The sequence below is a fragment of the Phacochoerus africanus genome, chromosome 15 (assembly GCF_016906955.1).
Source record: "Phacochoerus africanus isolate WHEZ1 chromosome 15, ROS_Pafr_v1, whole genome shotgun sequence".
Taxonomy (NCBI): domain Eukaryota; kingdom Metazoa; phylum Chordata; class Mammalia; order Artiodactyla; family Suidae; genus Phacochoerus; species Phacochoerus africanus.
In genome coordinates this window covers 99,587,309-99,600,625 of record NC_062558.1, presented here as the reverse complement: position 1 = coordinate 99,600,625, position 13,317 = coordinate 99,587,309, and the positions used below count along the sequence as shown (strand labels likewise).

Sequence of the window (13,317 nt, the reverse complement as noted above, 5' to 3'; positions counted from 1 at the left end):
TAGCTGTTTAATTATTACACATGAGAGGCAATTAGTTTCAATCAAAAAGCATCTTTTTAGTCCTTAAAAAGTGGTTAGCCAAAGCATCTGTGGCGTTGATATTCTAAAATACAAACAAAGAATAGACGTATCCTAATGAGTTAGTGAATTTGGGGGGTGGGGTGCTGGCTCCTGCTATGCCAGATGGCCAGCTACCTTGTTCTGCCCTTCTATCCCAGAGGATAATTTTCTCCACTACTCTCTCCCCCACCCCCACTTTTCTTTTACATCTTCCTTCTCTTTCCTTCCATTTCCTTCCTTTTCTAAGCTTTCCATTGACTTTGCCAAGGGTCTAATCCCCAGATCCCTAAGGCTCCCAGGTGACTCTGGTTTCTGTAGCAGCACTTCTCAACCTTGACTCCACATTAGAAGAGTTTTAAAAAATATAGGTTCTGTCAGTAGTGTGTTGAGCCCACTTCCTTTCTACCTGCAAGATTAGACTGTTACGTTTTCAGAAGTTTGTCAGACAATGCATGTCACCTTGGTAGCTTGAAATCAGCCACAGTGGCAGTGTTAGTATCTGCAAATGCTACAAATCAGAGCGTTTGATTTTTCTCCTAGGAGTTGGCTGTTAAATCTCATCACTGACCCCTGGACTCTGCTTCCCAATTCTGATATAAGTTGTCTAAGTCTCAGGGTTTTTAAAAGCACCTCAGTTAATTCAGCCAAAATTGAGAACACTGTTCTCGCCCATTGGTTTTGTCTTCTCAGGCTGGGACCACAGTAGGTGATTCACAGGCCTGAAGATCTGCAAAAGGCTAAAGTGAATAGAAATGAAAAGTGGCGCAGGAAACAGCACGTTCCATCAATATCCCTGTGTTGGAGAGCGATCTGGGAACATGAGCTTTGAAGTCAGATGAGTTTAAATACCAGATCAATGATCCTGGTTAGGAAACCACCTTTCTAAGCATCACATTCCTCCCCATAAAATTGGGATAATAAAAATATTTACGTATTAGGTTGTTGTGAAGACAAAAGAAGAGGATGCAAGGAAGGAACTTTATCACTTTTAAATAATTCAATAATGAACTTTCCTCTTGATAAGTTTCTGCCTGTTTTTTGGTATGAATAATTTCCTCAAAATATGTATTCTTTGAGTCTGATGTGAATGGTGCCACACACTCAAATTAGGTCTTATTTTTTGACTCTCCCTTGACATTTAGAAGTAATGTATAGATGCCTAATAAGTGTTTCCCTACTGGGTGATTCCCCAGATGTTCCTATCTACCTCCCACGTAGGCAAATGGCTAGTATCATTAGTCAATGATATATTTAGCAGTGGATCACAAAGTTCGGCTATACAGTAGAATTATCTGGGAAAATTAAAATATTAGTGCCCTGATAATACACCCTAGGGAAGATTCAATTGATTAGAAGTTGATTTGGGTACTGGTGTTATTTAAAAACCTCCTCAGGTGACTCAGGTTTATAGCCCACCACGGATAATCCTTGATTTAGATGACCAAATCTCAAACTCGTGGTCTCAGGAGCAGTTGCATCCTGGGAATTTGTTATAAATGCAACTAGTCAGACCCCCACAGCAGATCTACTGAATCAGGAACTCTGGTGGTGCGCTTTAACAAGCCCTTCAAGTGATTCTAATGGAGATTAAAATTGAAAATCATGGGTGGGGTTTTTTCCCCGAGCATCCTTAGAATGCTTTGGTGATCTCTGAACTGGGAGCAATGACTTTGTTCCATTTTTCACCTCAGCAAAGATGCAGTGTCGAGAGGGAGCTGCCACTGTTAGATGAGGTAGGTGGTGGGGGAGCCAGTATACCACTTTCGACAATTTTCTCTCTGTCTCCAAGTCTGGATCGATTAAGAAGCAAAAGCTTCTTGTGGTCCTTGCTTATCATGTTTCTTAAAGATCTCCTTTCTCTTTCAAATTAGACTCTCCAGAGAATTGCCCATTACCGAAATCCTGTGTTATTGTTTAATCTATGGGGGAGTAATACGTAGGATGTCTAGGTCTGTAACGGATTTTACTCTCAGACTTGAGTAGAAAGAAAACAGTTTGCTCTGGCTGGTTCATTCGCCTTTGTGCCTCATCTTGTTAGTCCGCTGACAAGGCAGTCTGACAAAAATCCAGCTGACTGAAACTCAGCTGGGACCAACTTAAAGGGCCGCAGGCAAGGAGGGCTGCCTCAGATTGTGGTGAAGATGGGCAATGCCTGGGGAGAGTGAGGCACCCTATACATTGCTGCATCGTGGGCAGAGAAGCCCTAAGAGAAATTCAGATTCTTGGGTGGAAGCGTAACACAGTGCTTGAGAATTCTTACAGACTAGCCACTCAGCCCTGCCTGGCCTGGTCAGCTCATCTCAAGTAAAGACAGAAGCTCTTTCTGTGGGTTAATGTGCTATTTTTTTTTTTTTTTTAAAGAAGGGAAGCTGAGGGAAGTTGCAGTTCCTTAAGAACATTGATTATCTGGCCCCTGGCAACTCCTTCTCCTGTTTTGGACCCTCTTGCACTAGCATCCTCCCCCATCTCCCAAATGATCATATATATCTGTTTTTATAGGCACTGAAAGAGGTAAGTGATGAATGTGGGCTTAAATGGTGGAACCTAGTTTCTCAATGAAGTTGGGGCTGACCTGGGGCTTTGAATGCCATGCGTCAGTAGAGAGGGGGAGGGAGTATGTCATTCTAGTAGGGATACGACTTTAGGAATAGAGGATACAAAAATGATGGAAGCAACCTCAGTGTCCATCATCAGAGGAATTGATAAAGACAATGTGGTACATATATTCAATGGAATATTACTCAGCCGTAAAAAAATGAAGCAGTGCTCTTTGGAGCAACATGAATGGACCTAGAGATTATCATACCAAATGAACTAGTGAAGTAAATCAGAGAAAGACTAGTAGCCATAGGCTATCACTTATATGGGGAATCTAAAATACCATACAAATGAACTTATTTATAAAACAGACTTATTTACAAAACTTATCTACAAAAGAGATGCATAGACATAGAAAACAAATATTGTTACCAGAGGAGGCAGGGAAGGAGGGATCAATTGGGAATTTGAGATTAACAGATAAACACGACTATATGGAAAATAGCCAACAGAGAGGAACTACATGGCACAGGGAACTCTAATCAGTATCTTGTAATAAAAAGAAATGAGCATGTCATTGCCTAGGACATGGAGGAGTTTGTCCTTATAGAAAAGAGGATTTTTTTTTGGAGGGGGGTGGGGAATAGAAAGTAAAAATATGGCTGAAAAGAACTGGGGCCCTGAATGAAAGCATTTGAATGACAGGCTCAGAGGTTTATGCTTTATCTCACATGCATAAGTCAACGAAATATTTTTCTTCTTTTTGTCTTTTTTTTTAGGGCTGCATCTGTGGTATATGGAGGTTCCCAGGTCAGGGGTCGAATTGGAGCTGCAGCTGCTGGTCTACACCACAGCCACAGGCACAGCCATGCCAGATCCTAGCCGCACCTGAAATGTACACCACAGCTCACGGCAATGCTGGATCTTTAACCCACTGAGCAAGGCCAGTGATCGAACCTACATCCTCGTGGATACTAGTCAGATTCATTTCCGATGAGCCATGACGGGAACTCCTGATGAGTATTTTTGAATTAATGGGTGAATGACCTTATTAAGCCTATCAACAAGGAGAGATTAAATTCCTACTATTTGGAAGAACTTGTAGAAAGGATGGTGTGATATTTGGGGAACAGTAATCTGATGGTAACTGTTCAGGATGGAGTAGGCAGAGGGAGGGGTGCATCACAGAGAAAGCAGAGGCTGGGAGACTCTGGAAAAATAAGATTGGGAATACTTGTGTTTGGCCTACAGCGGTGGCCTGAGCGCAAGATGGATATGAGAGACTCTGAGATAGCAGAATTGTTGGTGTTGAAGAGGATTGTGAACTATTAAGTTCAGGCCACTGAGTGGCTAGGTACGCAGGTGAGGAGTTTTAGTGATTCTACACACCTGTAAGTCAGAGGACATGACTGCTGGGTGGTGAAGAAAGGGCGATTGGAAGCTTCGACAAGGAAAATACCCACCTCTTAGAACACCTAGTTTTTACTGTTGAAATTTTAAATATTACCTTCATCTTCCCAAATCTTTGTAAAATTTCTATTTCCTGTGTTTTATAACCATACTATTATACAGGCAGAAAATTTATTGGATATGAAAAATAGACACCTCTCTAATAGATTCAGCAATGTGGGGGGCTATGTCAAATTTTTTCCACTGTAAGCTGCCCTCATGAAAATACTAAAACATATTCACCAAGCTCAGAAGCCATTGTTCAATTTTGAAAATTTATAGGGGGCCAATCCTATTGGTTTTATTTTGAAGAATGTATAAAATGGCAGCATAAATCTAGGTGTTTTTATTGCTGTTTTGCTTTCCTGTGTTTTTAATTCTGGTGCTTAAGGGAAGAGTTGATTTCAAATGGGTTCAATCTATCATGATTGAAATCCTTATCATTTTAATATTCACTTTAACACCACCTTTGTGCACATTTTGGTGAATATTTGAAGGAGCAGAGGACTTTCAACAATTTTTCCTCAGTTGACCTGACTGGGGAAGTGTCTTCGTGGAGTCTTCTAAATGCGGGTGTTTGTTTTTGTTATTATGGTTGCAGCATCTAAATAAGGCAACTTCCTATAGAAAGCTATGATCCTAGTTCCTAGAATTGGACAGAAATTATTAGAAACTAGGTAATAAAAATATCATTTATGGAATTCCCATTGTGGCTCAGCGTTAATAAATCCAACTAGGAGGATGCATGTTCAATCCCTGACCACGCTCAATGGGTTAAGGATCCAGTGTTGCTGTGAGCTGCAATGTAGGTCACATGGGCGGCTCAGATCTGGTGTAGCTCCAATTTGACCCTTAACCTGGTAAATTCCATATGCTGTGGGTGCAGCCCTAAAAAGACAAAAAAAAAAAATCATTTAATTGTGAATAAGGATAATGGATCACTTGCAGGATTTATTATTCCTACATTGTAATGGATAACATTTTATTTCTAATAAGACTGATAAGAAAAACTATGTATAAAGATAACTGTTGATTGCTAAATTTACTTTTAAGAAGATTCTTCGGTTTAAGGATTCAGTACAGAATTGTTATAGCTTCGAGTTCCGTATTTCTCCTGTGCATGTACATTGGACTTGATGCTCAGAATGAGTGATCTTCAGAACCCATGCTGTGAAAACTTCAGGGAACTGAGCCAACCTTGAGATTAATAGGAAGGATGAAGAGTTTAAAATCTAACTATATATAAAGAGCAAAAAAAAAGGAGCAACGAGTTTTGCTGGCCTTGATACGGAGCACAGCAGCCTAAGGCAGGTGGGACAGAGTGGAGAAGCCTCTTCTATGAGGAAGGGGCGCAAACCTGGTAGAAGCTTCCTCCGGGCCATGGCAGCTGCCCGATGACTCTCGTACTCCACAAAGGCAAAGCCCCGGTTTTTGGTTTTATCTGCTGCGCTGGGGTAGACGATGACATCCACAACTCCTTCCGTGACCTTTTTCATTTCCGATAAGATTTCTTCTCTCTTTTTGGTTTTCGGGATCCCTCCAACAAACAATCGGCAGTTGTCCACGCTGGCACAAACCCCTAAGAGACGCCCATTTCTGCCAAAAGAATAGGCATTTTGATGGGTGAGAATCCTTGTGTGATTAAGGTTTTAGATGGTAATTGAACAGATATGGCCCTGGACCTGATAAAGAATGCAGATGTGGAATGTTTGTTCATCTTAGTGTTGAAACTGGTTTTGGAGAGTTGGAGCTTCTTTTGAGAAACTGCCGCAGCTCTGTCAACCTGCTCTGCTTTTTTAAAAGAAAAAAAAGTATTTGAATCTGAGCAGCATCTGCTGTTTTTAGACTAGATGCAGGTTTTCCCACCTGACCCAATCTACTCATGTAACTTTGCGCTGGAGGTATCTGAGATTGCAACTCTGGTGTTCCCTTTCTTTTCCAACCACATAGAGAAGCTATTCTGACATGATCGCTATTCAGGATAGTTCCTTATACAGAACAGATTTCCATGTGTTATCTTATTCGACTGATACAGGGAGGCTTGAGATTGGCAGAATAGGTATCATTTCCATTTTACAGTTGAAGAACTTGAGACTCTAAGGAACTGACTTGCTGAAGTTTTGTTTTTTGTTTGTTTGTTTTCTTTTGGGACACACCTACAACATATGGAAGTTCCCAGGCAAGGGGGGTGAATTGGAACTGTAGCCTCTGGTCTAAGCCACAGCCATAGCAACGGCAGATCCAAGCCTTGCCCAAGACCTACACCACAGCTTACCGCAATGCCAGATCTTTTAACCCACTGAGTGAGACCAGGGATTGAACCCGCGTCCTCATGGATACTAGTCGGGCTTGTTACCACTGAGCCACAAGGGGAACTCCTGCTTAAGATTTTTTAAGAGATAAAATTGGTCTCTGGACTCAGTTCAATCCCTGTTTCTTCCACTGTACAGTGTTGCTTATTAGTGAGTCGATAGATACCTTCATTGGCCGGGTGTAGATTGGTTCAACTTTTCTGGGTGGCATTTGGCAAAATGTATGAGTCCCAAGTGTGTATAACCTTTTGCCAAATAATGGCCTTCTGGATGGTGTCTTTAGAAATAGAAATGAGTACCAGCATTTTTGTGTAAGGTAGTTGAAAATGAGCAAAATATTCCATCATATAGGACTAGTTTAATGTATCTCAGCTGAGATGACATTGACTCTGGGACTGAATATTTCCTCATTGTATGCTATGGTAATTTTGTCATCCCTGGTTCTTGCCCACTAAGTGTCAGTGGCCACCCCCTGTCATCCCAAAATTCTTCTTCACCTTTCTCCATGTCCCATTGGGAGGACAATACTGCTTCTGGCTGAGATTCACTGGTAAATAAAAGATGAGTGTTCATAACAGAATGCTTTGTAGCCATTAAGCTTAGTTACATAGGAGAATATTTCCTGGATGAAAAAGAAAACCAGTTCGCACTTTGCTCCTGTTTTTTTTTTTTTTTTTTTTAAGGCTATAAAATGAGTCTGTAAGAAGGCCATTTTGATTAAAACCATATAGAAAATCTAGAAAGACTATGAAAAATCAGCATAGCAATTACCTTTGGGCAATAGGGTAATGAAGGAATGGCTTGAACTTTTTTATTACTTTTTTCTTTGCTGTTTTTGTGCATTGCGGATTAGGCCATGTGACTTTTGTTACAAAGCAAAGTGAGTGAAGTTCTCTTAACAGAAACTATTCATTTATCATGAGTAATAAGCACTTGGCCATGTGATGGGGTGATTGTTCTGATTCTTTGGAAATAGTGCCTCTCAGTTATGTGGCAGCTATTCTGACCAGGGCTGAGCCACTGTCCTGGTGTCTTCTATGCTCTGATGGAGACCCAAGGACCACATATTATATCTGGGACAGGTCCCTCCCCATTTGGTGAACACTGACCTGGGAATATGTGTGTGTGTTTTTATTTTTTAAATTTTATTTATTTATTTTTTGTGTGTGGGGGGAGGGAAGGATTGATAAAGTGATCTTCCAGGGTTGTATTTTTTTTAAGCTTTTATTCCAAGATATTTATTTAGAAATTATATTTTTGATAGTTACAGGACGGGTCAGCTATCAATGACCAGTAGGGGGAGCCTGGAGCCTCCGTATCCTGTAATTTAAATGTGTGTGGTTTGTCAGGCACCGTTCCCAGAATGGCTTGGAGACGAAAATCTCTCTCTCAAAAGCTGAAGGCACAACTTTAATGTCTCTAGAAGCCAAGCATTTAGATGATGCTCAGTGAATATTTGATGATGAGGAGGATAATATGACAATTGTGGGTTTTTTCCAGATAAGAATCTTATCTATCCTCTGAGAAATAGTGGCTGAATGCAAACCAAGGATTGTTCTCTACTCTACCGGGAAGGTTCTTTCTCTGGCAGGACTGATCCAAGGCAGAGTAGAATTAGGTGAGGTTGTCTCTGGGGTGTCTCTTCTATTTCACATTCCATTCATCCTACGCCTTAAAATTTAGGACTTCTTGTCGTGTCTCAGTGGTAACAAACCCCATCATTATCCATGAGGACACGGGTTCAATCCCTAGCCTCACTCAGTGGGTTAAGGATCTGGTGCTGCTTTGAGCTGTGGTGTAGGTGGCAGACATGGCTCGGATCCCATGTGGCAGTGGCTGTGGTGTAGGCCAGCAGCTGTAGCTCTGATTTGACCCCTAGCCTGGGATCTTCCATATGTTGCTGGTTCAGCCCTAAAAAGCCAATAATAATAATAATAAAATTTAAAGTCACTCTGTGCCTGCACCTTGCTTCTGGCATCTAACCTGAACTTTGGCATTTTGGCCACCAACTTTCTCTTCCCAAATGCTTTGTCATCTTTCTCCTCTTCCTTCTCTCCCTCCTCCCAGTAGCAAACACTATAACCAGTAGCAAACATTTATAGACCATCTGATATGTGTCAGGCACTGAGCTTTACATTCAGGATCTCCTTTATTTTTCTTAATTCCTCCTATGAGGAAGGTATGTTTTTATCTCTATTTTATAGAGGAAGACACTGAAATTCACAGAGCACAGTTATTTTTTCAGTGGATTGTGTTCCTTGTTCATACCCTATTTTCAAAAAGTATTGACAGGGTCCAGTGAGTAACAATGCGTTGATTTCCTACATAGCCATTCTATAACCATCTCAACATAAAAGCTATTTTGGGATTGTTACTGGGACATCTTACTCTTAAGATGTCTAGATTCCATGAAAAACCAAGGAATGGAGAATCTTCTAATTGTAAAAACATAATTATAATATATCTTAAAGTTTTTACAGCCCAATTTAGCATATATTACTTCATATGATGGATGCTTGGAATACCTGTGTGATCAGGTAATAGTATTAAAACTGATGCTCACAGAGGTCAAAGGATTTGTCCAAAGGAGGTAGACCTCAGATCTGATTCTCATACCAAAAAATTCTCCACATATCAGAGCTCTTTTGCATCCATAGCACCATATGTGAGAGGGAGGCCTCCTTTATGTTTGTTTTTTCCCCCAAGACTCTGTTTCAGAATCCAACCTAGGGACTGAATGGCTAGGCTACTAGTAGTTGCCAAATCCAGTGAATCTTTTCTATGGCTAAAAGGTTTAAGAAAAATGACCCAATAAATTGATTGACTTACAGGATTACAAGGATCATGCATGACTTATTTTGAGCCTATAGGAATGAGAGAAAAATAAATGTAGGAAAGCTGCTCTCTTTGCATTAATCAAATTTAAGATTCCATTAATTTCAAGGTGCATCTCTGTTATACAAAGGGAATATACCTGAAAAACTGCATCTTAGAATTAATAAATATGCTAATATGTAAGAATTCTATAATTTATTGACCTATTACTATGCTCCAAACATGGGCTGAACATTTAAGAATCTTGATAACATCCTCACCACAAACCTATGAAATACAATTATTCCTACCTTATTGATGAGGAAATTGTGGCTCTGAAAGGTCAAGTCACTTTTTGGCACTCAGCTGGAGCCTGTCTGACCCCAAACTGTTGCTTTTTCATCTAACACACTAATCTTTCTTGCAGGTAGCCCTGGGCTTCCTTAAGAAAAAAATTATGGCAGTTCCTTCTCAAAGTGAAGATTTTAGAACTCAGACAACTTCATAAAGCTGGTCCCGTTGCCAGTTTATAATACCAGTTATTGATTGTATAGGGTCAGTTATGTTCTGGAACCCTCTGCTAATCTCATGGTTTTAAATATTGCCTGTATTTGGCTGAACTCCAAAAGTCTGTTCTAACTGTGACCATTCTCCAAACTCTTATCATACAGTCACTTCCTCAGCATCTCCCCTGGGGAGTCTAATGTGCATCTCAAATACAGATTGCTCTAAACAGAACTCTTATGTGTCCTGCTTTTTTCCCAGCCTTTTCCATCTCAATGACACTGTTAAATCCACAGATCCTTAGACCAAAATCCTAATTTTCTTCCCTGAATTGTAAATTCACTCACAATCAAAATCCGATATTTATGCAGTTTTGTGTATTTGACCTCCAAAATATATCCCAAATCTGACTCTTTTTAACCACCTTTACCACTAAGCCCTTTGTGTGGCCACTGTCATCCCGTCTGGTTCTAAACCAGAGTGGCCTTCAAACTGGCTTCCTCTTTCAGTCCTTATCCTGCTGCAGTCCACTGTTCACTCAATAGCCAGAGTCATGTTTTAAAAAGCATGAATCCAACTAAAATCCTCCTATGATTTCCCCTTTTTATTAGAATAAAATCCAAATTCTTAGTCATGGAGTATAAGGCTCTGCAAACTGTAGTGCCTTCAACCTTCCTCTCTTTACTCTGTTCCAAACATAGGCTATTTTTTTTTTTCCTGTCCCTCTAACACATGCTTGTTCTCATTTTGAGATCTTTGAACTTGCTCTCCTTTCTTCCTCTGAAATAATCTTCCTCCAGGTCTGATGTTCATGGAGGATTATTTTCATCCAAGTTTCAGATGAAATTTTACTTTCCAGAAGGGTATTTTCCTAAATATACCAAGTTAGAGTAGCAACCGCCATATACAACTTCATCTCATTTCCAGGTTTCATTTTATTTTATAGTATTTATTTTATTTTATCATCTCTTTAGGGACACACCCATGGCATATGGAGGTTCCCAGGCTAGGGGTTGAATCAGAGCTTAGCTGCTGGCCTATCCCACAGCCACAGCAAAGCCAGATCCAAGCTGCATCTGCGACCTACATCACAGCTCATTGCAATTCCGGATCCTTAGCCCAATGAGCGAGGCCAGGGATCGAACCTGCATCCTCATAGATGGTAGTCATATTCTTTCCTGCTGAGCTACCAATGGGAACTCCTATTTCCTGGGTTTAATTTTAGATACTCTTATACATCCATTTGCTTACTATACCTTGATACTTGCAATATTTTGAACAGTGCCTAGCACATATTTATGAAATGGATAAATGAATGAATCATTTGTTTGAACATTTCGCAGAACTTAGTCTGTCACCTTATATAATGCTGATTAAATATTTTGTTAAGTTGATTTCCAAGGAAAAGAACTAACCTTTTATTTTTGATTTTGACTGTCTTTAGTATATACTATACTAAATAAACTTAGAATAGATAGAAAAACAGATAAAGATACATTGTTTGATTTACCTTTAATCTAGAAGAGATGGATCTTACCTAATTTCATAATTATTAAGTTGCTTGATTGCATTCTTGGCTTCCTGTTTATTTGAGAAAGTTACAAACGCATATCCTCTATTGTTGCCATTAAAATCCATCATCATTCTCATTTCATAAATTTTACCAATCTACAAGTAATTTAAAAAAAGAGAGAATTCGTATTTACACATCTGTACTTTCAAATGAACACATACACATGCACATACAATGTTTTCTGAAGTCTGTCTCTACCACATTTGTCATTTGCATCCCGTGTGGAATGGTTTGCATATTTTCATGCTGGGTTCAGATCTTTTATCTGACTTACGGGCAAAGTCAAGATAAATAAAGAAAACGTGTACAAGTGACACTTTAGCCTGACTTGCCAGGATATATTTTTGATAGAGCAAGTGACCTTTCATCACACAATTATCTAGGGATTTATACAATGCGTTGGGGACAAAAAAACACACTTGTCATCAGAAGTACAATTTCTTGATAGATTTGTCCTTGCCCTCTGCACTGGACTCTGAAGTCTCCGTAGTTTTATCTTTACTTGGTTATACTCTACCACTGATGTTTAAAACCCAAACCAGGAACACTCCTTTGGAACCTTGTGAAACTGATTTCTTAGCTCTCTTTTACACCCACCATGACATGGCATAAAGGTGAACACAGAAGGCATATTTCAGAGGACAGTCTGGGGAACCCTGTTTTTTTTTTTTTTCATCCTTAGACTGAAGATGAACACTAGTCTTAATATAACTGATCCAGGGCCAGGACCTCCATGGCAGGAGGGCATTCAGTCTATGCCTCTCACTATCACTCCTCTGCTTTGGTTTTATAGTATTTCCTCTTGCTACCCCAACCATTCTCTATAACCCAGACACAATGATTGAGTATTGCTGGCTGCTGTAATAAGAGTGGCCCACATAAATGAGGGACACATGTAGGGAGAAGAGGCAGGTGCTATTAATCGTTAGGCAGGTGCTGTTACCTCAGTGGTGGCTACCCTCCAGCTCACCTTTTCCCACACCACCCCAAGGCACTCCGTGATGGACACCTATTTTCTCTGGGCTCATTAGGAAAGGGTTCAAGCGTGTTTCAGCTCTGCATTTTAAGTGTTTCTTGGAGCTCATTTTCATGTTCAGTATATAAGATTGGATTAAGTCTTCATAATTTGTGCACATGCCAAGTGAGGTTGGTTGTGTAAAACTAATAGCAGTTCTGAATCTAAGGCTGAGTTACACACACACACACATCTGATTTTTGCATTAAGGGAAAGAAACAGACTTTTTCTTTTTGTCTTTTTAGGGCCACACCTGCGGCATATAGAGGTTCCCAGGCCAGGGGTCCAATTGGAGCTGTAGTCACCAGCCTATGCCAGAGCCACAGCAATTCAGGATTTGAGCTGCATCTGCGATCTACACCACAGCTCACGGCAACAAGAGATCCTTAACCCCCTGAGCGAGGCTAGGGATCGAACCCGCAACCTCATGTTTCCTAATCTGATTCGTTTCCTCTGCACCAGAAGGGAACTCCTAGACTTTCATTTTTACTAAGTTTTCTAGAAATGTGATTGTTCTAAACACTACTTGGTAAGTCATCAAAAATGTTAATTTTGTATTTTGTAACTTTGGGTTTAGTAGCAAAATATCATTTGGAATTAAAACTGAGGATGTTTATTTCCCAATCATATAATGACTTTGAGAAATTGTGTTATTAATCTTGATGCATTAGGGAGGACAAATTCAAGTTTCTAGAAGGAAATTTCATTCTGGATCAATATGTATAGGCATACATTTGAGCCATGACAAATAGACACACTTTTTAAGGTGAAAACAGTATAAAATCATATTAACATTTCAGGTTGAAGCAATACCTTATTTTACACAGGTTTTTGTAGTAGTATTCTATCTTGAAAGACACATAGAGTTTGTAGTAAGATGGCCAGGCCAGTGGAATCAGTGTTTTAGTCATTAGCAAAGGTAATTTCAGCTGTCAGGAACAGGACAAAGATCTGCTTCAAGCCAGTGATAATTAGGAGGACAATCACCAACAGCTAGGAAGGTTTTACCTTTGTCCATGATTGAGAAATGGCAATTGGAAGAGAAACCATCA

At 40.0% G+C, this 13,317-nt stretch overlaps 1 protein-coding gene across 2 annotated transcripts in view; it reads right to left on the bottom strand.

Moving 5' to 3' along the window:
* The window catches only part of A1CF (APOBEC1 complementation factor), a 75,162-nt gene that overhangs the window by 18,856 nt on the left and 42,989 nt on the right, over nucleotides 1-13,317 (bottom strand). For both annotated transcript variants that reach the window (XM_047761086.1, XM_047761087.1), the window contains 2 exons: nucleotides 11,215-11,345; nucleotides 5,405-5,643 (listed from right to left, as the gene is read on the bottom strand). In XM_047761086.1, coding sequence (XP_047617042.1) covers nucleotides 5,405-5,643; nucleotides 11,215-11,345 — 370 coding nt within the window. The remainder of the gene's footprint in view (nucleotides 1-5,404; nucleotides 5,644-11,214; nucleotides 11,346-13,317) is intronic.